Raw genomic sequence first — 26,586 nt, 5'->3', positions numbered from 1 at the left:
GAGGATCCTTGATCTGCATCGACCGACCCTTATGGGTTTGCTTCGCCATAGGTTTGACGAGAAGGTCGGAAATCCAGAGACTCGCCAACATGACCGCCACCGCGGATGTCATTGTACTGTCGTCCTCGCCAGAGCAGCAGAGCCCGATCGATACGCCTGCACCACTCAAGTACGACGCTCAGAAGCTCTTTGACCTGTCGCCAATCGATACCACCACCGCTGAGGTGCCTTCTCCATCAGACCTCTTCCAAAACCCTACGCGATCGAGGTTCTTTGAGAACGAGAAACAGCCCAGCAAACGAGCTAAGACTACAGAGACCGACAAGACAGGTGTGACTGGTGCCGAAGCTGGTCAGCCTAAGGTTCCAGTGAAAAAGAGAGGACGGCCCAAGAAGAAAGCGGAGGATAGCGTCGAAGACTCGAATAAATCCGTCGACGGTCGGACCAAGAAGGACGCTCCGAAGAAGCCGACGGCTGGGGAGGGGAAACTGAAAGCACCAAAGACCACGACAAAGCGCGCGACGGCTCCAAATAGAACGATAATAGGGAGGGTTGCGAAGACTAGCAGCTCATCACTGCCAATTGAGGGGCAAGCCGACAAGAAAACCAATTGTTCCTCAACTCCGCAGCTATCTATCAAACAGAACTCTGCGGATGATGCCTGCAACTGGGAGAAACATGGCTTGGAGCTGGAACAAGCGTTGAAAAGAAGATTGGATTGGACGCCCCTTGACGGTGCCACAAAACAGAGTATTGGGCTAGACGACACATTGCATCAGGAAAGCAACGATATGAGAAGTTTTGGGACTATGTTGTCCGAGTTTGGTTTCGGTGGCACCGCTGCTTCTCGAGCTCAGGGTCGGGTTTTGGAAGAGAACGGTCCTACAAAGAGAAGACGTATTGAAGTATGTCCCCCCGGTTGAGTTTCCGGCGCTTGTTATCTGGCTTGAGATAACTAACATTTGTTCAGCTGCTTGACTCTAGGGTATATTCAGGACACAATCTAAGGGTCAATGAAAGTAGCGACAAATCTTTAACCGAAGACGAACCATTGAACCCAAAAAGCTCCGCTGTCGTGAAGAAAACCAGCAAGCCTACGAAGAAGTTCTCGACACTTACAGCTCGAGTAACAGCTCAGTATCTTGCCGCCACTACTGAGGGTATGGATAATACGGAGGAAAGTGACTTGGCCAACATGTCATCAGTACCCACATCCAAGAAAACAATGAGAAAAACAAACCAAACCAAACCACAAGAACCCGAGCTTGTCATTCTCTCCCCCGAAGCGGCTGTGAAATCCCTCAATGACCAAGAACTGGTGTTTGGCACATGCAGTCAGTTGGAACGTGAGGACTCTCCTACGACGATAAGAGAGCTACAAACGGCAATTTGGGAATCAGAACAAAGCTTAGCATTGGAGAGAAGCACTCGCGCTAATGGCAGCGCGCGTGATACTTTACCCTTGACGGTCTCGCGTTTCACAGCTTCAAGAAAGCTCTGGTCCGTCGCATCCCGTGATGTTGATGGGTCTGTCTTGCCCTTAGAGATTGTTGATCTGGCAGATGGACCCGATACCCCCAAGGCTCGCGCCGTTTTTGATAAAGCGGTCAGTGAGCAAAAGAAGGATCAAACATCATCAACAACCAAAGAGGAAGTAGTTCCAGATACAGAGGAGTCTGGAGACGACTTATCTATATCTGCGACTGCGACCTCAGGGACCGCCGAAAGTCAAGCAAGTGCGGCCGCATATCGGCCCCCAGCACGACGACAGCCCACAATGCCACACTTCAGTGGTTTCACAGATGCTCAATTATCTAAACGAATTGCTAAGTTTGGATTCAAGCCTATCAAAAGCCGTCCGAAAATGATCGAGATTCTCACTAAGTGCTGGGAAAGCGAGCATGGTACAGCCGCTCCAAGCGTTTCGGATGAGCCAGCTCCAAAACCGCCTACCTCGTCGGTGCCGACTCTTGTCCCCAAGGCCTCGAACAAACCCACCAAAACGCGTAAAACCACTACTACCAAGATAACGAACACAGAGTCTCAGCCTAAGACTCAACCGGACACCACATTCATCAAAACAACAACCGCCCCTGTCGAATCTGCAGTCTCGAAGAGCAAACGCCTGCCATCTCGACAACCGTCACAAGCTATCGCAAAACCCAGCTCGCCAGGGATCGTGAGCAAGACCACCTCAACATACTCCTTCGCCAACATCGAAGAAATCCAAGACTCTGAAGACGACGAAAGCATCCCCTCGCCAAGCCGCTTACAAGCGCAATATCTCTCGCACAACGCCGCCCCCCAACCGAGCCTACCCACCACCATCACTCCCACTATCCCACTTAGCCCCAGCAAGGAAAAAGCAACCACCCTGGCCAAGAAGATACACGCAGAACGCGCAGTCGAATCCCCCAACATCCACGATCAAATCAGTCAGGCCGTGTATCTCCAGCGCCCCCTCCGGCCCACCAGCGCCTCCAGACAGCCCAGCTGGCACGAAAAAATCCTCATGTACGATTCGATCTTTCTGGAGGATTTTACAACATGGCTCAACACAGAGGGCCTGGGTCTCGTGAATGAAGATCGCGAGGTTGGCGCTGCGCTGGTGAAGGAGTGGTGTGAGGCGAGGGGGGTGTGTTGTTGCTATCGACCGAAAGGGAGGGAGTGAGTGATGAGGTGCTTCCCTCCTTCCTTTCTTATTCTCTTGTCTTTTTTTTGGGTCACAACCTGACTCATTGAATATGAGTCTCTTGTGTTCTGACTGATCACTATGAGTGCTCTAATCCCTATATTCTTGGATGATATTTTGAACACGGCGTTCTCAAGGGAAGCTATACAGGTCCGGGTGTATCAGTTTGGGCCATTGGTTATACCCCCCATGTAGGCAGTTGGCATAGAAAGGCGTTTGGATTCGATTTCTAGGTTACATAGGTATACGTACGTACGCACCACACCAAGCATCTGCTTAATAGCTGGCTTGAACTGGTATATGTCTTGTCGTCGTCAATCATTATTTCATATGCCCATGAGTTCCCCCATAGTTTATCTCATGGCGCAACTACAGTACAGTACACGAAGACGTGCTGGTCATAGACCGCACACAGTAGTAGTACCAGTTACTCCTGACTTAGCGTACTGATTAATCCACCTGCTGTACCCTTCCCGCGCCTCCCCTTCCGTTATCGGCTACTGCAATATCCAGTTGAACTACTACCTACCCGCCGTAGGCTGGCCTCGAGCATATGAAATATAAAGTGCCTAAGGCGACCAATCGACTAACGGAAAGACGGTCGGAGCATATAAGGCTCCAGAGCTGGACGGAACGATCCGTTGCGCCATTACAGAACAGGCAACAGCTAACTTCTCAAGTTCGGGTTGAAAAGTCGGTAGAATCGCAGACAAGCAGGACAGGTCTCGCGCCTTTGAAGAACTAGGTTCAAAGTAATAGCCACTGATACAACCAGGTCTAAAGAGACTTACCTGATCAGAAGGCCAGTCCGATCAAACAAACATCCGCTTCTCAATCTATGGGAAAAGATGTTGGTATATTCAAAGGTCTAGGGAAGATAGTGTGTTGGTTCGACAAGCCAAGGGACTATTCCCAAGAAATGGCAGGAAGAGAGCGTTGGAGAGAGGACGAAAGGAAGATAGAGAAGAAGGAAAAATCTCTAAGGTACAAAGAACGGAGACGGCACAGGGTTTCCTACATGTACAAAATTATCACCCGGCTCAACCTGGTATAATAAATCATGCTGCCATGCGCTCGGTGTGTCCAGCATCAAACTCCTATTATGCCCGCGTTGCCGTCATAACCTGTAATCAGCCACGAACCCCATCCCACCCAGACAAGAAATAATTTCGCCAGAAGAGCCGCCTGAGTCGAATATCACTTCACATGTTCATGCGATGCAACCAAAATCCATCGCGACAGAATCTGAAAGATATGCGGCCAGAACCTAACTCCTTAAGAAGTCAAAAAGCAAGGTAACCCAAACGAGCGTACAATATAGAGGTGGAGGAAGTAGACGTGAAACCTGGCTCCCAGAGATTGACGAGGAAATGGGCAACAAGTGTATCACACAATGAATAACATAGATATCAAACAATAATGTCTCCAAAGCTGCGAGCTGATAACTGCTTTGATGTCGCCGTTGCCTTGTAAAGTATTCTCTCCCGGCAATGAACTGCTCACGCCAAGGCTTGAGGCTTTCGACGCTGCAAAGGGTCAGCGTCGAAAGGGTCAGCGGAAAACTTTCCCGTCGATAGCGACAGTCTCAAAGCTAATTCGTTTGGCATATTTGGAAACACCTCCGGCTTCAAGCCATGGCGTGAGATTCTTGCATTGGCTGACGTCGAAGGACTCTAACTTATCGCAGCCCTCCGCCACAGCCTCAACACCAGCACCAGTGACCCGCACGCAGCCACGAACTGAGAGCCGCTTAAGATGCAAAAGGTGCAGGCCAATACTGCGCAGGGAAGGGTCGGAGATGGCAGAGCCGCAGAAGGACATATTGAGATAGGTTAAATTGGAGCACTGTAGAGCAAGTACCTCTGTCGCAGTATCTGACAATGCACAGCAGAAGGACTGTTGTCGGTAAGTAAGCGTGAAACACAATATGAAAGCGGTGGTTTGCACTGACCAAATCCAGTTCCTGAAGTTGTTTGGCGGCATTCGTGAGATAGACAATAGCATTGTCAGTCAAGTATGTGCAGTCGGCTAGACACAATCTCCTCAAGTTGGTAAACTGTGCGTTTCCCCAATATTGAAAACCTTGATCTGTGATTGTCGTGCAGCGAGTGAGGTCCATCTCCTCGATCCTGGAGGCAGCATGTGACGCAATGTGATGCATAGAGCGGTCGGTGACATGTTTGCAGTAGGATAAGGTTAATTTCTTGAGTTCGGGACAGCCGTACACAGTACCGGCTGCTGTTTGCTTGGTAGGTTTCAAGGAGCCTTTGCCAGATTTCGCAGGCTCCTCGTTGGGCTTATAATGACTGGGTACAACCCATCCTATGATCCGCGCCAATAGGGTGTCTCCAACTTTTCGACAGTTACTAAGATCAACCTCTTGCAAGCCGGTTGCTCTGCTGGCCATGTCAAGGATGGCCGATCCCGTGACATCCCACACACTTTTCATCTTCCAGCCAATAACGTTGGAACCACATGCAGCAACCAATCTGCTAAATCCCTCGTCGGTGATATGGAAGCAATTACTGATGTTGACGTGGCGAGCTCTGCTGCCCACAAAGGGGCAGATTATCTTCGTTAGGACATCATCGGTGATGCACCGGTTGTATACGCTCAAGTCAAGATTGTGGAGTAGATCAGCGGATGTACTCAGAAGCTTGGACCAGTGCATCGAAACGGCTCGGAGGCGTAGCAGATCATGAAGCTCCATGTGCTGAAAGATTTTCGTGAGGATCTTGTCAGGGAACACTCCATGATTGTCCTGGCGGGGGGCACGGGTGCTTTCCTGGGACGTAGAAAGTCTAGGCGTGCCAGGTAACGTGAGAAAGGATGAGCTTGTGGACCGTGGCTCAGAAGATGGAGTTGACGGCCGCTGCTGCTCTCCGGAGGCTTCCTCCGGGGTCATTGGGGCAACCGATCCGCGTCGACTTCGAAGGCGGACTTTATCCAAGCCAACGTTCAAAAATGGGTCTGGATCTGATGGACGCAAGAGAGCCTGCTCATCTACACCGTTGGGTCTCGGTGTGCTATCCAACTCCGTTTCTGTCAGTGTGAGAAGGGGCATGGACTGCCTCCGAGACGCCCTTAATTTGAAGTTGTCATCAACATCCATATGATTACCATAAGGCTCAGTGCTTCCCTCATCTGACATCACAACATCGCCATCAGAAGCTGATTGAAGCCGCTCTTTAGCAGTTTGCTCTACCTGCTGGCGGACCTTCTGAGGGCATCTCTCCCAAAACTCAGCCAGCACTTCGCCGCTGATCATCAAACATTCTACCGCACTGATAGATCGGACTGTAGCAGTCCTTCGAGGTGCTAGCGACAGACTTACGACCTCTCCAAAATACTGACCTTGTTTCAACCGTGCTTTTACTTCGAAGCCAGGGTGTTCGATAGTCTTCGGTAAGGACTGCGTATGCTGTGCTTCTGCCCTCTCCGAGAGGACCTCGACTTCTCCGCGAACAATGAAGTATATCTCGCGTCCTTGAGAATCTTGTTTGATTATGTCGGTAAATGGAGGGTAAGATCGGGGTTGCACATTGAGGCCCAGGAAGTGGAGAATATCTGGCGGCAGGCCGGCAAATAAGGGTAGTTCCTTGAGAAGAAGTCGGACATTGACCAGTCCGTTCGCCAGCGCACTGGAAGATCCGTCAGCCAAACCAGGGCTGGGTGATTTCCGCTTTTTGCTAACGGACGCCAATGACCTGCCATCCTGCTCGCTGGGGTTGAGATCTCCAGAAAACGTGTCTCTCACTCTCTTCGATCCTCTTCTAGCCGGGCTTCCAGGCTCGATAACCGGAGCAGATGTTTCCTTCTTCTTTTTCTCCAAGATCATCAGTCTCTCTTGTGCTTCGTCTCTGATGGCCCGCTCCACTTCAGGAAAGCGGGGAAGGATTTGCCTGAAATCCTCCTTGGTCAAAACGACCAGCAAGCACCTGGTGCGAGCGACAATGGTTGCCGTGCGGGGACGGTCCATCAAGACGCCAATCTCACCGAAGAATGCACCAGCCTCGAGTTCTGCATACACACTCTCGCCATCGCGAGAAGTTACCGAGACTGCACCGCGAACCAACCAGTAGATCGCCTTGGATTCGTCACCTTCTGTCAGAATGTAGTCATTGGCTTGGTGGAGCTGGGGGCGAAGATGTTGGCCGACATCGATCAAAAATGATTCCGGGGTTGTATGGAAGAGAGGGAAGGAGCGCAATCGATCGACAAGGTCTAGCGGCAACGCTCGGATGTTCGAAGAGGTCAACGGCGACGGACGCACAGGACGATTGGGATTGGTCACCGAATCAAACGAATGTAGCAGGGATGCGGTTTCGGAGATAGGTGTGACGGCCTTGGTCGAACCCCCGCTGGCCCTGCCATGACGGCGCATTGTGAAATGGTTGGTAGAAGATCCAAAAGGCGTGGTAAGGATACAAAGGGGATTAGGAAAGAAGTTTCGATGGGGGGGAGCATATAGTTCGGCCGGGAAAGCGATCAATGACCCGATGACGTCGACGAAAAGGGAATCACGGGGGGAGCTCTTTTTCGTGCTCAGGGAGACATCTTTTTTTTTTATTCTTCGGGAACCACGGTGCGGGGGAGGACAAAAGATTCGTCGGAGATAGGACAATCAGCTGGAACTCGCGGGGGGAAGGAGAGCAATGATTAGTTCTGGTTGAGACGAGTAGAACAAATCTGAATGAGTAGAGGGGGAGGGAGAGAAGTTGGAAGGAGAAGGAGAAGAGATAGAGTAACAAGCAGTGATCAAAATTCGTCCTGTAAAAGGACTACAAAGCATAATGGAGGGGGAGGGGAGGGAGGGAGAGGGGAGGGAAGAGGGGGAGATGGAAGGAAAGAGGGTTGAAGAAAGACTGGGTTAGTTGAGAATTATTATGGAGTGAGTAGTATTGTAACTAGTAGGTAGTGGTAGTAGAAGTAGTTTAGTTCATTTAGTCTAGTTTTAAGTTGGCGGAGCAAAAAGCAGCAGAAGCAGCAGCAGCAGCAAGAGCAGCAAGCGCAGACTGAGCAAAAAGCAGGAGCAGTAAGTTAGACTAAAGAGCAGCAGCAGCAAGCAGCTTCAAGCCTTCAAGCCTAAGGTGGATTCGACACCACTGCTGCAGCTTAGCAGAGGGCCCCAAAAAGGCCAGGCTAGTTGGAAAGCGGGGATCACCAACGTCAAATTCTCTGGTTGAGGCTCCACAGCTGCCGCAAATGGTCAGTGAGCTTGCGCTGGTTTCTTTCATGACTCTTTCCCGCCACTTTGGGTTTCCACTCTGTCGGTACAATGATACAATCATCCATGATACAATCCAATATAGCCACCTTCACTCCCGTCAATTGGACTTCTTCAGTCAAACGTGTCTACGAGAAGCAATTTTTCCAGAACAGTGCAGAAAGCCGTGTTGAGGGTGAAACATGCGGCCTTCGGAACAATCGGGACATTCTCTTGTCTGCATAATGGGCCATCCGCGAACCAGTTAACCAATTGATCGTTTGATTATGAAGTGTACTCTGCAGATTCCACCCCCTTTTCTTTCTTTTTCTCCGGTTCCCATGTCTTTGTGCCCTTGGTCTTTGCCTTCAAGGTAGTCAGTAGATCTTATGATATTCCATCGTTGCTGCACGGAGACCTGAAGTCTTTCGGTTATCAGCGGCCACCTGCATGTTGCGACGAAACCACCACGATCTCTTACCAGCAACATAACTGACTGACTTGTTTATGCGCCAATTCTGTCACGGACTGAAAACCGCTCTGGGACCGGTAGACGGCCCAGCCAGTCTGTTTCCATTCGTTTTGCAGCTACAAACAGTGGATATTGGAGCGGGGTTTATGAGGAGGTAGTAGAACCGGCATAATGTTCGCATGGCAGCGCTATTTTAGGTCGATCGATCACCGTTTGCCATTATTCCATATAACCTCCGTAGCCAAAGTCACTTGCATTCTTGGACTAGAAAGCCACCTGACAGCATGATCCCCTGCCGCAGGAATCATGCACCATCCTAGACTGATCGATTTTCTGGCCATTGAGGTCGGCCTCCCCACCGAGACTGGGCATACTCGGATGGTAAAGTAGTAGTAGCACAACCGCCCTTGCTGGGAGTAATAGACGGGTCAAGTGACGATACATGTACGCATTGCCGTGGAAAGTAGTTCCAACCAATCTACGCCTTTCTATAAAGGCCTCGGAGGTGTCCTGCGTCCGAGCCTGGTGATGCCTACGGAGCTGCGGAAATGGATAGCCACAAAACGATTTGGCAATGCTGTTTTTAGGCAAAGACTTTTCAATGCCCGCACAAAATCATGATAGTACATACAAATTATGGAAAGAGACAAGTCGAGCATTTGGTACGTGGAATTAGCTGGTATCGAGAGCAATACATAAGGGGCTTGCCGCACGCTCTTCTGAGGCGTCGAATCGCCTCGCCGTCGCCGATGCTCGACAGTGGCATGCCACGCTAGAAGAGCCTTGAAGGTCAGAGAACCGGTTCGGCTTTGGTTTGTGCCATCAGTGGTCTTTGTCTGAAACCAAGCCACTGCCCTCCTCCGGCTTTTAGCTATCATCTGAAGTTAGATCCACAAGACATGCGTTGGTGTTCCTTTCCCAGCTTCCTAAGCACGTCAACAGCTAATCCATCATGCATAGTAAGAAGTGGTCGGAAAGGTATTGGGGGTCCTCGTTTCGTGGCCATAGACTGAGTTCTGACATTATGAAGCAGAAGCATGAATGGAACTGTCCTCTGAGAACCAAGAACTTCACCGCTTCTTCATTGTTCATATCCGTAACCGTAAAGTCGCACCGTGCCAGAAACCCGAGCCGTTGCTGTATAGGACAAGGCAGTTGATTGGAGTATGTGTTCAAGAGATACAGGCCCGTAGCTGTGATGAAGAGCTATGATAACATAGAGAGTGATCGTATGATCTCTCAAGTCATCACTCAGCTTTCGTCTGAGGCTTGCCAACGATGAAGTTGACATAGGCAGGCGGCTGGCCCTTCAAGCATGCGAGGCCGTCTTGAATTAACCCGTACGTGAGGCCTAATTTCAAACTGAACTTGGCGGTGCGAGCCATAGTGAACATATCATGTTGCGCTAGAGTGCAAGAAATGATTAGCGAATAAATTCAAGGAGCCTTCAGGGGCAGTAGTGACGGACCAAATAGGCTGTAAAGGCTTGAGAATGACAAGCCTGCGACAACTGAAGACAGAAAATCCCGCTGGCCGTTCCGGGCTTGATCCACGATATCCTCAAGTATGGTAAAGACCATCGCACCGCCGCCTAGCTTAGGTCCCATCCTAAATGCCTCTTTTGTACCTGCGATGATAGCGACATATCTGCGCGTCTTATGGTATTGCCACCATGCCATTGAAGTCGTGGGCTGCCGGTGTGCGTTCTCCGCGCGGAAACGATAGATCGAAGTGCTGTTGGCTTTGTAGAATCCGAGACAGAAGCCCATAGTGAAAGCTGAAGCACCTGTAATCAGCGCGCGTCTTCCAGTAGTCATTCCTAGTCTTTGAGTTGGATCATTTCTGAGAGGCTCTTCCGTCGTGACAACGGAGTCCAGGGACTCGGGCGCGTCCGATGGGTGCTGAACATCCATGCTGCGGGGTCGGCGAAAATATTCTTCAAGTTTGAACAAAACGACGAAGGCCTTGATTATGATTGAGAATGAAAGTGTTGCTTTTAATCCCACGTCGGGAGGTGATATCACTTTCTTTGAGAATGCATTGACGAGATGTGAATCAGTCCTGGAAGTGTCGGCCTCGACTTTCGACGGCTCGCTCGCCGAGCTCCGAACTCCAAAGGCTCCGCCGACCCTCCGAAGCTCTCTGAAAGAACGACCTTCGACGTAGACTGACTACAACGAACACATCATGGTAAGAGTGGCCTGCTCACACTTAAGCTTCAAAGGTATCATACTAATCTGATATTAAAATACAGTCTCAACCAGATCCCCTCAGTTGGACTCTCTTGTTCAAGAAGCACAGAACCACTGTCCTTCTAATGCTTCCTCCTTCCGAAACGGTCGCTGCTGCTAAAAGTGCGCTGCTCAAAGCCCTTCAAGCTCGCGAACTGAGAGACATAAATGGCGATGTCGTTCCAGCGGATGCCTCTGAGATTGAGCTTGGAGTCCCAGTGGACAAGAATGACCTAGAGAAAGGCTGGATAAAGCTTGAGGTTGAGGTTGCCGACTTCGATGTTGCTGATACGCCCAAACGAGGAACCGGCAAGAATGCAGCCGGCTCCTTGACCCTACTAGCTGCAGATATTAAGAATGGCCAGTCGCTTGCCTTCAGATTTCGGAAGCCTGCGACCGAGGAGCCCGAGAAGAGTGATGAGTTGGCGGATTTAGACCTGGAAGACCCCGGCTGGGATGTTGTCCTGCCTGCCTTTGAGGACGATGAAGAGGATCGAAATTGAGCGTGATTTTTCCAAAACGTCAGTAAAGGCCTACACAAAGATCGTCTATTGGTCGCATGCGGAACCCAGCATTGACATGCCAGTCATGATCAGAATGGATTACTGGCCACTTGTGAACCTAGAGTTCCTTTGATATTGGGCTAACGAATAACGACCTGAATATGCATCTACCCTCTCTGAGATGCGACACAACAAGTCAGATACGTTTTATGAATCCTTTGAACGACTCTGGCGCATGGCTCATTCTGATGGATAACGAAAGACCTGTGACGTTTCGTGGTAGGCTCATCTTAGGCCTGACATGTTCTCTTCTGATTTCATGACCACTCGTTTCATGCGGTACGTCATAATATTATTCGATCTGAAGCTGTAATTCCATGATGGGAGATGCTTTATGGGCTTCGTAGTAACTGTACTTTCGCTGGTCTCATCCCTCTTGCAGTATGCTGAGAGACCTACTTCAAGTTTGAGGCTCCAATGCGATGCTGTTATCAGTATACAGACGGAGATTGCGCTTGAAACCTCCATTGATCATGTAGATAGCCGTCACAAATCGTTTGCATGGAAGGTGGAGGAGCTGGCTTAATGGTGCGTGGTATTAGCTACTACCTGGACGTGCCTCGAACAGCTATCGGCAAGGATGTGCGAAGCCGCTCGAAGAGTCCGGCAAGGGCACGGCAGACGTACGTTATCCACACCGCACACGGTTGTCAGGAGCAACGGGGCGGTGGACAACACTCCAAATGTCAACAGCTTGGCTGAAGCTCGAACTAGTTAGTCTCAGCGTCACTCATTAAGGGAGAATCTCCGGGGCCTTCTGTGTCAATAGGTCCACAGTCAACATTCCTGTCTTCCACATCTCAGCGACTGGGTTTGTCGTCTTTTTCTCGGTATTCTCTCTTCATTTGCTTCGTGGACGGTACAGGGCGTCGCTCCCCTGGATAGCCGACCATCGCGTTGAATTGCCTAGAGGGACGTGACGCCTCTGTGGTGATACATCATTGACCGATTGTTCCTCTACCAATATGGCTGACGCTTCTTCCATCACTGTCGCGGTTCGGGTAAGACCATTTACCATCCGAGAAGCCGCGCAGCTCTCTAAATGCGAAGATGGCCCATTATTTCTCGGTGACGGGTCACTGGCGGCAGCACCAACACCCAAGCTTAACCAGAAAGGTCTTCGATCCATCATCAAGGTCATAGATGACCGTTGCCTGTGAGTGACATGGCATATTCTGCGTGATCGATGTGCATTTTTAACTGAGTTCGTTTGCAATTACATAGTGTGTTCGATCCCCCGGAAGACAACCCCATCCAGAAATTCTCGAAGAGCGTCGTACCACAAGGGAAACGTGTCAAGGATCAAACCTTCGCTTTCGACCGCATCTTCGATCAAAATGCCTCTCAGGGTGAGGTATATGAATCAACAACGCGGGGGCTCCTCGACAGTGTATTAGACGGGTACAACGCCACTGTTTTTGCTTACGGTGCAACGGGCTGTGGAAAGACTCATACGATTACTGGAACAGCCCAGCAACCGGGTATTATCTTCATGACAATGCAGGAGCTTTTTGAACGTATCGATGAACGATCTGACGAAAAGGCGACCGAGATCTCACTCTCTTATCTCGAGATCTATAATGAGACAATTCGAGATTTGCTTGTGCCTGGAGGGAGCAAGGGAGGTTTGATGCTTCGGGAGGATTCCAACCATTCGGTTTCTGTGGCTGGCTTGTCAAGCCATCATCCGCAGAACGTCCAGCAAGTGATGGATATGATCATGAGGGGCAATGAATGCCGTACCATGTCACCGACGGAGGCTAATGCTACGTCTTCGCGCTCCCATGCGGTTCTCCAAATCAACATTGCACAAAAGGATCGGAATGCGGATGTGAACGAGCCCCATACAATGGCCACTTTGAGCATCATCGATCTTGCCGGCAGCGAGCGTGCTAGTGCCACCAAAAACAGAGGAGAACGACTGTTCGAGGGCGCAAATATCAACAAATCCCTCCTTGCGCTTGGGAGCTGCATCAACGCACTCTGCGATCCCCGAAAGCGAAACCATATTCCCTACCGAAACTCAAAATTGACTCGCCTCTTAAAATTCGCGCTGGGCGGCAATTGCAAGACAGTGATGATTGTTTGTGTCAGCCCATCAAGCCAACATTTCGACGAAACTCAAAACACATTACGCTATGCTAATAGAGCAAAGAACATCCAAACAAAGGTGACGCGGAACGTTTTCAATGTTAACCGCCACGTCAAGGACTTCTTGGTAAAGATCGATGAACAAATGGCCATGATTAATGAATTGAAGGCACAGCAGAAGAACTATGAGAAGCTTGCCTTCGCCAAGTTTAAGAAACAGACAGAGAAGAAGGATGCAGTCATGCGAGAGGGCATTGCTCGTATTCGAAATGCTTACGAACACTCACTGCCAGAAAGGCAGGAAAGGACCAACAATATGATCAAATTGAGGCAGATTAGCCGTCGGATAGGACTGCTGTCGTCTTGGATTGCTGCATTTGATCATGTCTGCGCCTCTTCTGATTCTGATCAATCACTATGCAACCTCCAAGCCATTCGCAAAACAGCACAAGGAATTCTCCTCGAATTGGAGAGTAGCAGGCAACACTACCATCAGCGATTAGCAAAGTCTACGTGGGACCGCATCCTCGTGAGCGCTGTTGAACATGCCGTTCGTCAGCTGCAGGAGTTCAATTTGAACGATAACAACGACATCGACAACATTCATCGCGAAGCAGAGCTATTGCGTGCGAACACGGAGCGCGAGGCTCTCTCGGCAGTCGCCGACCAGGACAAAGCTGGAGACGCAGCCACCGTGCAAGTGCTGCTCCAGGCCCAATTCGAGACTATCTCCGAGATTGAGAACATTATGGAGATGAGTGAGGAAGAGGCTGTTGAGACAGGAAGGAAGATCCTGGCAAAGATGCTTAGCTCCTGCTCTACCGTGACATCTAGCCTGGTCAAGCCTGACGGTAGTGTTCCATCCCTCTTGCCAGCCAGTCCCATTAAGCGCACAATGGGCTCTCCTAAGCAGAAGAAGAGGGTTAGCTTAGCCGCCGCGGCGCCCATCGGTCGGATCTCACATGCGCCAGTGATCTTGACTCCAGCAGCACCCCCCTCTCCTACAAAGGGGTCTCCAAGACGCCGCAAGCTGAATGTGGGAAGGAAGAGTGTCAGCTTTTCGCCCAAGAAGGTCCAGCCGAAGCCGGTTAAGAGAAGCGTGCGGTGGAGGGACGACGAAGAAGATGGTGCATTGACCGAGGTTCAGAAGACTCCTCAGAAGCCGGGTTTGGCACCAGTACCAGAAGCCAGCCCCGGCGATCCTCCTTTGCCTCGGGCATCTCCTATCCCACGAGGGATTCCAGTGCCTACACGCAACTTCAGCCCATCAAGTGGCTCGTCTCCCATCTCAGCTGTACCAGAACCCACATTGAACATACAAAAGAACAACAACCGGTTCAAAACTGGGTTTCTGTCGAAAAAGCCTGGTAGTTCGCCCATGGGGCCCCCTCCCACTTCAACTCTTCCTCTTTCCGAAAATGAAAACTCGCCTCTTCGCGATATTGACAACAGTAGCTTTTTGAACCGTTCGTCAGTCGAGCGCCCGTCGAGAATTGCGGTTCGAACGCCAAGTGGAAGCTACTCCGGCAGTCCTGCATCAGAGTCTAAGAGTGCCACAAGCTGGAAGGCAAGCAAAGATGATGCTATCAAGATTACCTCCGCAATGAGGCGCATCTCCGGGGGCTCGTTCGGGATTGGACCCTCGGCTAACGCACTCCGCGTTCACCGTCGCCGGAGCCCGACAGCTGTGACATACGGCAGTTCCCCAACGGAGAACACCATGTTCACGGCCTCCCAGGCAAGACGCATGGTCAAGAGCGAGAAAGAGGAGGCCAAACCTCGCGTGCTGAGCCCGCGTGCTCTACCCATCATGAAGAACACCCAACGACGAAGCACCTTGGGTGGAGACATTCGCCCACGGGATATCAGTCTTACCAGTCGTGATGCTATAAGACTCAGCATGGTGGCAGCCCCTTCTCTGGAGAGGCCTTCAGAGACTCTCTACTCCAATAATGGGTTTGGTATGAGGTAGATGATCACATATGAAATTGTTAAGTGTCATTGCATTGGGTTGCTGGTACGGTGTTTCGGAATAGATACCATTTGCTTTCTTTCTATCTTTTGAAATTGAGACCGAACGAGCCGCGATTCGGTACAAAATATTATTACACAACCTTTTTTTCGACTGGAGGGATTCTGGATTTCATCCCGGGCTTGGAAAGACAAATTGTCGGCACATCCTCTATTTCATTGTTCATGATTTTATTGCTTCGTTTGTTTACCCTCCAACATCCTATTCGCGCGGGATCTGTACAGTAACAGCTTGTTGCAAGTCTGGGAACTTGTTTTGCGGCTGCATGGGGCCGTTGACTGAACCCACTACTACGGATGACGATAATGATACTCAAATAGAGCCAGAACCCGTACTACGCTATAGACAGTACAATCTGATCGTTTCTGATCGGTTACTGTGTAGTTGTACCCCGGTGGCCACTAATCTTATGTCATGCGCGGAATGACGCCACCAGAATTGGAGTACAAATGACAAATTCATAATGGCAAATTCCCGAGCCCTGAGAGAGCTATCATTATATTGTACACAGCTACAATTGAATTGCCTTGAACCTCTCATTACCTCAACTGCGCCTGATATTCTTGCGACTAGATCCAGTCTGTCCTCATTAATTGACAGAAATCTCCGCTTTGCAAACGCGATTTGTCAGGCGCCCCTCTCCGGCGGAAACCACGGCGGAAACCAGAACCTCAAGGTGGAGCAAGAAGCGCAAACGCATAAATAATCATTGATGGCCTTTGCGGCGCCCGCTTTTGGCTCGCCTCTTTTCTCTCGGATTGCCCGTCATTTTTCGACTACATCGCCTTTTCTGGCTCTGAGCACACCTTCCACTTTGCGCAACATGTCGACCAACACGCAGACGGCCACGGTGGCTGCCGGTTGTTTCTGGGGTGTGGAGCACCTCTTCCGCAAACACTTCGGCAATGGAAAAGGTCTCTTGGAAGCCAAGGTCGGCTACTCCGGTGGACACAGCGCGTCCCCCTCTTATCGTGCTGTGTGCACGGGTGAGACTGGTCGTAAGTGAAACCTCTTGAGCAGACTGGTTAGGGTCGGGAGGGGGCTATCGAATTGCGTATGGGAAACTGAACTTGTGTTTGTGAATGCCGATAGACGCCGAGGCCCTGCAGATAACGTTCGATCCATCGATTGTCAGCTACCGCTCCCTTCTAGAATTCTTCTACCGCATGCACGACCCCACCACTCTAAATCGCCAGGGCGGCGACATTGGCACACAATACCGCAGCGCGATCTTCACGCACGGCGAGGAACAGGATAAGATTGCGCGGGAGGTGACGGACAAGGTTTCCCAGGAATGGTATAAGCAGCCGGTGTCGACCGCAATCGTGGCCGCAGGCCAGTGGTGGGATGCTGAAGAGTACCATCAGCTGTATTTGACCAAGAACCCTGCTGGTTATGAATGCCCTGCTCAGTATGTGCCATTTATCCCTCATATTGTTTTGAGAATGCGTTTGCTAACGGTCTTTTTCCTCTGCCAGCTTCGTGCGGTCGTTCCCTCCACTTTCTGCGTGAGTGGCGTATAAGATTTAAGATATGAGATATGTTGTCATGCCCAGGTGTATAAGAAAGTCCTGTCAGCTAAGCTGCATTCAATGAAAAAGGAAATTGTGGTTCGTGGATACATTGGGAAGGAGGAGAGACTCTTTTCTAGCTGCCCTCTGTAGATTCTTTTTGGGGTTGGTGCTGATATGCTCAACAAGTAGGATCATATGTGCTAGCTACCATTTTCCAGTGCTGGCTGAGGACTCAGACGCTTGAGATGTATTCAGTCGAGTCTTTTTGTTAGGATGACATAACCATCCTGAGTTCAAGGCTGCGGAGGGCAGTGCTTGCCCAGTATGTCTCAAATAGCAGTATCTACCAGGCCAGATCCTAAAAGAAGACTTCTAATGCTTCGTCTGTGGTTTGCTTCATTCACTACTATGCAGGCCAGGCCTGCTTCAGAATACATTGAGCTTGGGTTTTGTGTACCCACGCTATATCAAAATGATCTTTGGTTGCACTTAACGGACGTTCAATTTTGTCAAGAGGCCTAGTTCGACCAGAAGGAGCTCCGTCTTGTCCAAGAGGCACAGCGGCAGAAATTAGTGAAGAGTGAATATCCCTCGAGTTGTCCATCACTCACTGAGCGCAATCTGCCTCCAGAGTGACAGGAAATCTGACTGCCGGTCACTCATTTATACGCCTTCCCCCCTCTTTTCTCTTCTCCTCCTGCTCTTCCTCTTCTTCATTCTCACCCTCCTCCTCCTCCTCCTCCTCCTCCTCTTCTTCTTCTCTCCACCCTCTTCCCATCCTCATCTCACCTCCACCCTTCTCCTCCCTTGTTTTGAATACCTTCCTCATCTCTAACCTCCCACTACCTTCATCGTCGTCCGTGACGTGTTTGCTTTCCTGTTCGTTATTATTCTTGGTAAGGCACACCTGCCTCGACTGTCAGTTTCTCCAGAGGTAGCCCGTGTATATCCCACCAGTTCTTTCACACCCAACTTCCATTCAAGTTCTCTTGTTGGGTGTCCTGAACTCTCTCCGTTCTGGAGCGTGGACTGGACTTACGGTCCATCTCTGTCTTCGGATTTTCGGCTCCTTATCGCTATACGTCGACGCCTTCGTCGTCTTGGATACCCTCAGAAAATACCACCGTATTTCTTATCTGAGGGTTAAACAAGCTGAGACTATTTGAGTAGAGTCTCAAGCCGACTACCAAAGGTATGCCATGCCATGCTCGCGTGCCCGAAACATTTTGCTGCTCATGGGAGCTAAACATGCATGGGTTTCGACATTAGGATACTTCTCCTGCTCATATACTTCTATGCACCGCGTCTGTTAGCGTAACTCAATTGAACACGTGCGGTTGCTCTTTAGCCAAAATGTCGTACGCTGTTAACTCAGTTGATGCTGCGATGGCTGAGGCGCTGAGACACCTGAGCCAGGTATCTACCTATGTATGTGTCTCTGTATTACGAATATCGCATGTGGTTTAAGTCACACTAACCTTGTCAGTTTCGTGATCGCCAAAATAACCCTGACATCGCCAACGAAATTGGAAGGCTGAGCACCATGATCGTCATGAAGTTCTCTGAAGGCGTCGTGAATGTCCCAGCCACAGACTATCTGCTGGCACCACAGGCAAGAAGGCTTACCATCATTGACTCACAGCTGCAGCAATGCTGACACGTCCATAGAGTGGTGGTCATAACCATGGCACTCTTGAAATTTACAATGGTGGCAATTCAGCCCAGCACACATCGGCCCCATCTTCACTCAACGAGACTTTGCAAGAGAACCAGCGCAATCTTATCTTGCAGCAGACTTCGTGTCATGAGAGACAGGCCCCATTGGCTGGAAACTGGGCTCGTGTTGTTGGCGCACTGCCAGAGTCTTCCACCCAGGCTCAGGCTCAGGCTCAGACTCAAGGGCTTGCGCACTATATCTCACAAATCTCCTTGGCTCCAAGCTCGCTTTCCAGACAAAGCCTGAATAGTGACGAAGAAATCGAGTGCCACGATGTAGCCAGTGTCGGACTTCCGGTCAATCTGCCGCTGGTGCCATGCCAAAGTGAGGCCAAGGCTGGAGTAATCCGTATTCATGGCAAAATTGCGAGAGACCAACATACCCAGTATATCACCACTCGCATCCACGAGGGTGCGCTGCTGGAAATCCGTGTCGAGGCCGACGATAGAACCCGTGTGACTTTCCAACTTGCAAGCGCGGCTCTTGAGTTCATGAAATCCAACCATGAAATGGTCAAGTTGCTGGGTTATGGTCGTTTCGGCCACGGTTACCACGTCGAGCTGGCCGAGATTGTGGACTGGAATGACGACCTCCGTCGCATGAATCAGCCGATCCGTGAGCGACGCCGCCTCTCTTTCGCCAGAAAGAGACTTTTTGCTGAGGGGATGACCCCTGAGAAGTGGAAGCATGACGTTCGCTCGGTGGCAGGACCTGGCGCTATCGACTTTCTTTGGGTCTTCAATTCTGGCAATGGTGAGTTTACCAGCTTTCATATACTGTCCGTCGCTGCATAACCACATTCGCTGATCTGATTCAGCTACTGCTGTGTTCAACAGCACCAGCATCGCTCGTCGTGTGCTGGAGGCATTCGAGACTTGGAAAAACGCTCGCACTGTCTACAGTGGTGTCTCGGTCACCTACTCCTCTGATCCCTGCGAGAAGGAGCTCGCCTTAGTTCGCGAGAGCCGTGCCAATATGGGCAGAGGCTATGTGAGGCGGACCATCCGCTGAATGAATTGAACAATCTAAGTGATGATTGACCCTGAAGGACAACCAACATTATCTCAATGTTCTTGATTGGAAACATTTTACCGGTGGAGAGATCTTAGGATAAAAACGAGAAAAGTCTAAAAAAGCATGAAAAGTGAAACAAGCAAAAAAAAGAAACAAAAGAAACAACCAGAGTGACAGTGCAGAACAGGGGCCTAAATTGTTTGCTAGTAGTTGGAAGTCCTGTACGAAATGTTCGTCTCGATGCTGGAAGAACGTGGCCGCCTAGTGCGCACGCACGATCGATCCGTCCGGCTTACAATTCCAGGACGCTGACGAGCGCACGGGCAGTGGTGAGAATATTCCTTTTTTCTTGCAGGAGTGTCGAACCATTGCATGTTGGGTCCTTTGTTCCTGGATTTGTTGCTCATGCCGCATCGTTTTTAAAGTTACATTTACGCCTGTCATGGTACAATATCAATTCATGGGTGTTACTGCCTCAAGGTATGAAACATAACATAGCAGAATTGAATTGGACCGTCTTCCGTAGCAGATCAGCGCTAGGTTGATAGCAGCGGTCTCATGATGTATAAGTAGGTCCGGTGTTAACCTTGCCCACCCTATTGGCCGAGGCAGTCGAGTCATGGTCTCATGTCGAAGCAGGCTCACCATTGGAATCCTTCCTTGCCCTGAATTCCTCTGCTGCGCTCATCTACATATATGCACATAGTCGTGACTTTGTTGATCAACGAAGTAGCCCAAGCGGATCCCATCCCTCTGATGTGATTCCGACTACAGGACGGAGAATTCCCGGTTCTCTACCGTAATCGACGCCAAAAAGTCCCTCCCATTGGAAAATTCCAATACTCTCCCTAGCTATTTACAAGCATCCAATTCTTTCCTCACAATCATGAATTCGTGGTGATTCTGATTCTGGCCCTGAAGCCTGGCATGGTATCCTGCACCTTAGTAGTAATTGATGTACCGGCGATCCTACATGTGCAGGGAACCCATGTAGTATTGATCAACAAGAATCTTGCCGTAGCGGGTGGCTTTCGTCTGACAGAAGAGGGCAGAGAAGCACGGATCGACAAGTTACTCGATATTTTGATAATCCTTTTGTCTCTCCTTTCATGTATGGATGCACACCACTGCGGCCCCCTTGCTTTGTGATGTGCTTAGTATTATCAACCTGGACGGGGTAGTACGTGATTGTGATTTTGCGGTGGGATTAGATGTAGTTAGTAGTTGTGAATGTGTGGGTTGGGATTGTTTGGAGAGTGGCAGAGGTATATATGTGAGTTTACCGGGCTGAAGAAGTTATGACTGTGTTGGTTTTTGGGGCTGGAAGTGGTTGTAGAGGTAACTTAGTAGAGAGAGGAGTGGGGGATTTGGTTCATCTTCAATGTGCGGAGGATGTTTTGTTATGTGTTGTTTATTGGGTTTGTCTGCATTGAACATGGTTCATAAAGTAAAAGTATCAGTACTCTGTCCAGATCTTGAGTTTCGGTACCTTTCAATATGAGACAGATCTCACGGGCTAACCAAGATTGTCGATTGAGTGGTAGTGGTACGTAGTAGACAGATGGACCTTCCCATTCAACCGAAATGCCGCCCGCGGGCCTGAACAAAGAACTTCTGTTCCAGGAATGGTAGTAGGTCCCCGCTATTCAGAAAGGGGGATCGCACGCGAGATCGAGATGTTAAGCAGTAGGTACCTCCGTTATGAACACACTATACAAATAATAAATACAAGAACAAACCCCGGTTTCTTTCCCCCTGAACTAAAACAATCCTAGCAAGGGAAATTGTCATCATCTAGGTATCTTCTTCAATTCGCCAGAATTATGCCAAGGGCTAAAGAGAGGCAGTGAACAACCACTATCTGTGACTAGAGAATACCTAGTGCTCTTAACCCCTGCATTTAGTGCATCTAATCTGCAATGCAAAGCATTTTTGCGAGCCAGAAAAAAATAGGGGGACCCTGATTCAGCCCTGCAATTGGTGGTTGTGTTTGGTGAAAGTCTTGGGGAATTAGCAAATAAGGTTCAGTAGATGGATCATGGATGCATTGGATGCTGCTTCGGTGGGTTCGAGGTTGGCCGAGGTTTGGTTGTGAACATGCGCTCGGAAAGAAGAGTGGGAGTGTCTACCGTAGTTCCTGTGTACCGGTATGGTACGGAGTACAGTACTAATAAAGTCCCTGGTTTTAAGGGTCCTGGACGCGTCTTATCATGAAGAATTAGTTGGGGAGGTTCGAGATTTTTTCGAGAAGTATTCCTCAATTTGTTGAGAATACGGAATATTTCACATGCAGATATGCCGGTGAATCGTGGATTATAAGTTAGATATCAGTCATGCTGCCATCAATTGATTGGTGATTAATTGCTTTGGCTTGGAGTGGTTTTGGATAGATGGGATGCAGTAATGAACGGGAGGAGACAAAGAAAAAAGCCGTTGGGTTTGAGAACACGGAACCATGTGACTTGCTAGGGCTAGTTGCATGGGATGTTTTGTTCCAGAACTCTGCATTACTGTCTTTTCCTCATGCAAGAGATTGATGAACCCAAAAGTACGGATTAAAATGCGAGTATTCGTTGCTCACTCCTTGTGTCGATTCATTGTAGTCGCAACGTTGTCCGTCTGTCTACAAGACACATTCCATGGCTGACGGGGCGACAGACGAGGGATCCTAAAAATAATCCTTCCTCAACAACAAAGACCAAGAACCGTGGAAAGGGCTGGAAGAAGTGATAATGGTCATGTCATGGGGTTGTCCTTCCCAGTTGTTCTGGCCGAAAACGAAGAACCCACTTTGGTGGGATTTTCTTGACTGGGAATGATTATGACGGGGTCGATAGTCAACTAAACTTCGAATGACGAAGGATGGATGTTGACTGTTATCATTGTCCCGTGAGAAAGGGTTTTTGTTTCTTTACCCCTTACTAGTTACATAGAGATAAGGGACGGGCGGAGCAAGCGGCAAGGTCGTCGATCGGGGACAGACCCCCGGGGTCCAAGGGACTGAGGCAATCGGAATGTGCGCTTGGATTCAACACCACCGTCGGCGTCGAATCCACACAAATCCGGGACCCAGTCATCTCTTTTCGATGAGGTTTTTGACCTACAGATCCAAGACAATTGCAATCTGGACGAACAGCCGAGGCCACTATAGCTATAAGGCATGGAAATGATGTCAGGCCGTTGGCGACGAACCCTGCGAAATGTCGCAGACGCTGGTCTCTCCTAAAGCTCCGGGCGGATGTCAGGTGAGGATGGAGGGGCGAAACGAGTACTCCGGGCTCCGTAGTGTCCGAGAGCAGGGCTCAGTGCGTGGGTACCTAAACAGCAGCTGGCTTCCATCCAGGTCTCCTCCGTAAGATATTGGTTGTGGGCGTTCGCAACCATTGAAGGTTAGACTTGGACCCGGATGGGAGGTTCTCCATTTCGGTTCATCGTGGCTCAATTCGGGGAGAGCAATTCTCTTGCCGAGGAGAAGGTCAACAACGGATGCGTCTTATTTTAGTTTTGCATGAGTGACAGTTCAAGACGAGGGAGGCAAAAGCGACCCGATCAATGAATGGGGGATGGAGGCCAGTCGAGGAGGACGAGGAGGATGTGGTGGTGGAGATAAGGGAGGGGACAGTTTCCAAAACAAGATTAGTGGCCCAATATCCGACCGAAAGAGCGCGAGGGTCCTGGGGAAAGTTCCCGACTATAGTTAGTACGGAGTACTTAGTAGTTACTTGGTAGTGTACTCCGGCCAGTATGGGTATTACAAGACCATTAAAAGAAGTTGTGTACTGCATTCGCACCTCGTGGCCCAGTCAACCACTGGTTACTCATTCACCTTGACATAGCACGCTTTGAATGGGTTCATGCTGCCGTCACTTCAACCCCTTCGGGAGGATCAGTCATTCATCCATTCCTCAAAGACACCCCAGGGGTTACCCGGGGAATCACTACTCAGGGAACTGAACTACGTACATACTACTTGTATGGGAGGACTTTACCAAGGTTCTTTGACCAGTTTACCCACCAACTAGCTCGGCAACTAGTGTGGACCATGCAGTGATAAACTAGTAAGCAGTGGTCACTGGTAAGTTAAGCCAGTGGTAGTTAATGCATCCAGCAGTGCCTTCCTTCCCTACCTTTCCTTCCCTTTCACGTATATATGATCGGTTTCTCCCTCTTGCCCCCATTTGGTCGAAATCCTCATTCCCTCGTGGTACAGTCGGTCTTCGCGTTCTCTCCTCGCCTTTCAACTTCGTCCCGTTCCTCTTTCCTTCTCTCGCTTTCGTTTCCCTCCCTCCCTCTCCCTCTCTCTCTCTCTCTCTTTCTCTTTCCATTCATTCACTCGCTTCCGACAATTACTACTACGGCTGCTATTATAACTCATTCCTGACTTATTATATACTCGTCCATTGGCGCATTCGCTGGTTGGTTTATAATTCTACTGTATTATTAGACGGAACTGTGGGAGTTTTCGGTAAGTCAGTTCTAGTCTTGATTCCCAGTGGTTCAGAAACCCGCTGTGCATCAGACGATATGAAGACATGTGCTTCCCATCCCCGGGCACAACAGGTTGGCTTAGTACTAATAATTTTACTTGCCCTTTGCGCGCCCTCAGATCTTCAGTAGTTCTCAACTCCGATTCTTCTTTCACTCTCCATTCGACTTGATCTAAACCACGAGGCTTCCATTTGATCTCGCGTAACAAGGATAGTCGCCACGATATCATGCACATCGCATCATCCCTATTGTTGGCCTCATTGGCCGCCACATCCGCCCTCGCTTCCGCTCCCACATGCAGTACCAGCTCGCAATGTCCAGAGGAGTATCCCTGCTGTTCGCGTAAGTGCGCTTGTTTCCCAATCAGATCTTCACGACTCATTGCTGAGTATCTTCATTAGAGTATGGTGAATGTGGTACCGGCGCTTACTGTCTGGGTGGATGCGATCCGCTCTCGTCTTACTCCCTCGACTCTTGTGTTTCCGAGCCCGTGTGTCAGAGTAGAACCTATACATGGGATAACTTGGACAAGGCCGCCCTGAACACCAAGTATTTAGGAAACTCTTCCGAAGCCGACTGGGTCTACAGCGGTTACCCTAAGATTGAGGATGGCAACCTTCTGTTGACCATGCCCAAGAACACCGTGGGCAGTCTGTTTGCCAACAATCACTACGTTTGGTATGGAAAGATCTCCGGCAAGGTCAAGAGCAGCCGTGGCAAAGGTGTTGTCACTGCCTTCATCCTGTTGTCGGATGTAAAGGACGAGATTGATTTCGAGTTTGTCGGTTCCGATCTGGCGAATGTCCAGACCAACTACTACTGGCAGGGTGTTTTGGACTGTAAGTGGATTCCCAAGGCTTGACACGATTGCGAGGCTGACGCGCATTACCCAGACAACAATGGAGGAAAATCGGCTGTTAATGGCAGCGATACCTTTGACGATTGGCATGAGTACGAGATTGACTGGACTGAGGACGCTATCACCTGGTCTGTGGACGGCCAGGTCACCCGCACCTTGACGAAGGAGTCCACCTACAATGCAACCTCGAAGACTTACAAATACCCCCAGACACCTTCCAGAATGCAGCTGTCATTGTGGCCTGCAGGCCAGGCCAGCAATGCAGAGGGTACAATCCAGTGGGCTGGTGGTGAAATCGACTGGGACAGCGAGGATATCAAGGATAAAGGATACTACTACGCCACCTTCTCGGACATTACTGTTGAATGCTATGACGCCCCGAACGGCACCGTCTCGACCGGTGACAAGTCCTACGCTTTCGTCAACGACGAAGGACTTGAGAGCTCAGTCGTGATCACCGGTAACAGCACCGTTCTTGCCTCTTTTGGCGCCACAGGTCTTGATATGGATCTGGGTAGCAGCAGCTCTACCAACACCACGGGCGACAACAGCACGGTCCCCGAAAACCGCGGCGGCTCGGGCAATGAGCCTGGAGCCACCAGCTCCAGCACTACTGGCTCCAGCTCCGGCACAAGCAGTGGTAGCTCAAGCGATTCGACGGGTTTCAGCCAGGGTACTTCAACCGACACCAGCTCCAACGACGCCGCATCTCCTAGTGAGCGTGTTGTGAAAGGCTCCTTCTTTGCCGCATTGGTGGCAATCGTCGTGTCGGTCACGCTATAAGCAGAGTCAACAACCTCCGTTTTTTCCCTTCTTGAACATTCTTATTCATGTATCTGCTTGACTCTTACCTGGCCCGAAATACTGTCACTTCTTTACGACTTCAGCGTACCATTTTTACTTCTTGATGTTCTATACCTGGCGTTATCATCGCCCTTATCTGTTTTGACCCTTACTACTTATTACCTTTTCCCAGTGGATGTCTTGATGTTTTTTAATGATCGCGCATCGGAGGTTGCGTCCCTGTTTTGATGTCATGAAAATGGCTTTTGAAGTCCTTGAGTGAACCCTTTTCTGTTTCAGTCTTGGTGTGTGCATGCTGGTTGGATGCTTTTATGTGCTATGCCGTAGATCAGGACTCTCAGGTCTATAATTCACACCTTTCTCAGCGGATTTTCGGAGAATACAGCGAGTAGATCTGAAATACGATGCACTCACTGTCTTGCGCATGGTGTGTATCGCCGATCCTTGTGTGTCACATGAAAGGACTATGTAGAGTACACGGAGATAATCACACAGCGATGAGTTGGTCGCCCGCACTACCTCTCCCCCCTCACCCTGGGCCTTCCATGCCATTGTCTCAAGCCGGAAAATAACCAGCTATTAGCTACCTAGCCCTCCCGTCTGTCTATGCAACCCACCCCATCCCTTTCCCCTCCCTCTATACCTACATTGAAGTATACATACCGTACGTCCAAGAGACAATAAACCCCCCCTCACCCAGCCAGCCCCATTCTAAATACACCTCTGCCACGCAGGCCCTGCATATTCAATTCTACTAGAGTCGATAGGTAGGCTACCCTGTATCGGTAATTGTATATTTATCGCCTGGCCACCAAGAAGCACACATGCACCTTCTCGAAACGAAAAAAGGCGTTTTGCGCTTGGAAGGGGGACAGTTAATATGTGTAGTCTTTAGTCACGAGA

General features: G+C 49.9%; 8 protein-coding genes across 8 annotated transcripts; 6 read left to right on the top strand and 2 right to left on the bottom strand.

Annotated features, from left to right (window-relative positions):
• Positions 1-89: 89 nt before the first annotated feature.
• On the top strand, positions 90-2,897 carry slx4 (the record flags this gene model as incomplete). Its single annotated transcript, XM_025572967.1, has 5 exons — positions 90-410; positions 504-918; positions 1,044-1,657; positions 1,772-2,107; positions 2,189-2,897. 5 exons carry the CDS (start codon positions 90-92, stop codon positions 2,669-2,671), a joined length of 2,169 nt encoding a protein of 722 aa, XP_025426881.1. The 3' UTR covers positions 2,672-2,897.
• A 1,346-nt stretch (positions 2,898-4,243) lies between these two features.
• Positions 4,244-7,503, bottom strand: BP01DRAFT_350344 (cyclic nucleotide-binding domain protein; the record flags this gene model as incomplete). Its single annotated transcript, XM_025573792.1, has 2 exons — positions 4,644-7,503; positions 4,244-4,588 (listed from the first exon to the last, which is right to left on the bottom strand). Exons 1-2 carry the CDS (start codon positions 7,074-7,076, stop codon positions 4,244-4,246), a joined length of 2,778 nt encoding a protein of 925 aa, XP_025426880.1. The 5' UTR covers positions 7,077-7,503.
• Positions 7,504-9,617: 2,114 nt separating this feature from the next.
• Positions 9,618-10,283, bottom strand: BP01DRAFT_307120 (uncharacterized protein; the record flags this gene model as incomplete). The annotated part of the gene is made up of 2 exons (XM_025572274.1): positions 9,618-9,775; positions 9,839-10,283. 2 exons carry the CDS (start codon positions 10,281-10,283, stop codon positions 9,618-9,620), a joined length of 603 nt encoding a protein of 200 aa, XP_025426879.1.
• Positions 10,284-10,484: 201 nt separating this feature from the next.
• On the top strand, positions 10,485-11,468 carry BP01DRAFT_395508 (uncharacterized protein). The gene is made up of 2 exons (XM_025578399.1): positions 10,485-10,560; positions 10,625-11,468. The coding sequence occupies exons 1-2, from the start codon at positions 10,558-10,560 to the stop codon at positions 11,102-11,104; spliced, it is 483 nt and encodes a 160-aa protein (XP_025426878.1). The 5' UTR covers positions 10,485-10,557; the 3' UTR covers positions 11,105-11,468.
• A 441-nt stretch (positions 11,469-11,909) lies between these two features.
• Positions 11,910-15,548, top strand: BP01DRAFT_395507 (kinesin family protein). Its single transcript, XM_025578398.1, has 2 exons — positions 11,910-12,320; positions 12,389-15,548. The coding sequence occupies exons 1-2, from the start codon at positions 12,130-12,132 to the stop codon at positions 15,225-15,227; spliced, it is 3,030 nt and encodes a 1,009-aa protein (XP_025426877.1). The 5' UTR covers positions 11,910-12,129; the 3' UTR covers positions 15,228-15,548.
• A 212-nt stretch (positions 15,549-15,760) lies between these two features.
• Positions 15,761-17,068, top strand: BP01DRAFT_328922 (peptide-methionine-S-sulfoxide reductase). The gene is made up of 3 exons (XM_025572966.1): positions 15,761-16,285; positions 16,380-16,698; positions 16,766-17,068. The coding sequence occupies exons 1-3, from the start codon at positions 16,000-16,002 to the stop codon at positions 16,797-16,799; spliced, it is 639 nt and encodes a 212-aa protein (XP_025426876.1). The 5' UTR covers positions 15,761-15,999; the 3' UTR covers positions 16,800-17,068.
• Positions 17,069-18,154: 1,086 nt separating this feature from the next.
• Positions 18,155-19,731, top strand: BP01DRAFT_419111 (uncharacterized protein; the record flags this gene model as incomplete). The annotated part of the gene is made up of 4 exons (XM_025579382.1): positions 18,155-18,229; positions 18,288-18,380; positions 18,596-19,271; positions 19,336-19,731. 4 exons carry the CDS (start codon positions 18,155-18,157, stop codon positions 19,527-19,529), a joined length of 1,038 nt encoding a protein of 345 aa, XP_025426875.1. The 3' UTR covers positions 19,530-19,731.
• A 4,251-nt stretch (positions 19,732-23,982) lies between these two features.
• On the top strand, positions 23,983-25,739 carry utr2 (putative cell wall glucanase (Utr2)). The gene is made up of 4 exons (XM_025570950.1): positions 23,983-23,997; positions 24,139-24,362; positions 24,422-24,859; positions 24,914-25,739. The coding sequence occupies exons 2-4, from the start codon at positions 24,248-24,250 to the stop codon at positions 25,660-25,662; spliced, it is 1,302 nt and encodes a 433-aa protein (XP_025426874.1). The 5' UTR covers positions 23,983-23,997; positions 24,139-24,247; the 3' UTR covers positions 25,663-25,739.
• Positions 25,740-26,586: the final 847 nt, after the last annotated feature.

This window comes from Aspergillus saccharolyticus (assembly GCF_003184585.1).
Source record: "Aspergillus saccharolyticus JOP 1030-1 unplaced genomic scaffold BP01scaffold_57, whole genome shotgun sequence".
NCBI lineage: Eukaryota > Fungi > Ascomycota > Eurotiomycetes > Eurotiales > Aspergillaceae > Aspergillus > Aspergillus saccharolyticus.
The sequence above is the reverse complement of the archived record's forward strand: the minus strand, read 5'-3'. Positions and strand labels throughout refer to the sequence as shown.

Excerpts from the sequence above, each read along its gene's own strand:
- BP01DRAFT_395507 (XM_025578398.1), top strand. The coding sequence starts at position 12,130 with ATGGCTGACGCTTCTTCCATCACTGTCGCGGTTCGGGTAAGACCATTT. Across the intron at positions 12,321-12,388 it reads GTCATAGATGACCGTTGCCT|TGTGTTCGATCCCCCGGAAG; the intron begins GTGAGTGACATG and ends GCAATTACATAG.
- BP01DRAFT_328922 (XM_025572966.1), top strand. The coding sequence starts at position 16,000 with ATGGCCTTTGCGGCGCCCGCTTTTGGCTCGCCTCTTTTCTCTCGGATT. Across the intron at positions 16,286-16,379 it reads GTGCACGGGTGAGACTGGTC|ACGCCGAGGCCCTGCAGATA; the intron begins GTAAGTGAAACC and ends GAATGCCGATAG. Across the intron at positions 16,699-16,765 it reads GGTTATGAATGCCCTGCTCA|CTTCGTGCGGTCGTTCCCTC; the intron begins GTATGTGCCATT and ends TTCCTCTGCCAG.
- utr2 (XM_025570950.1), top strand. The coding sequence starts at position 24,248 with ATGCACATCGCATCATCCCTATTGTTGGCCTCATTGGCCGCCACATCC. Across the intron at positions 24,363-24,421 it reads GGAGTATCCCTGCTGTTCGC|AGTATGGTGAATGTGGTACC; the intron begins GTAAGTGCGCTT and ends TATCTTCATTAG. Across the intron at positions 24,860-24,913 it reads CTGGCAGGGTGTTTTGGACT|ACAACAATGGAGGAAAATCG; the intron begins GTAAGTGGATTC and ends CGCATTACCCAG.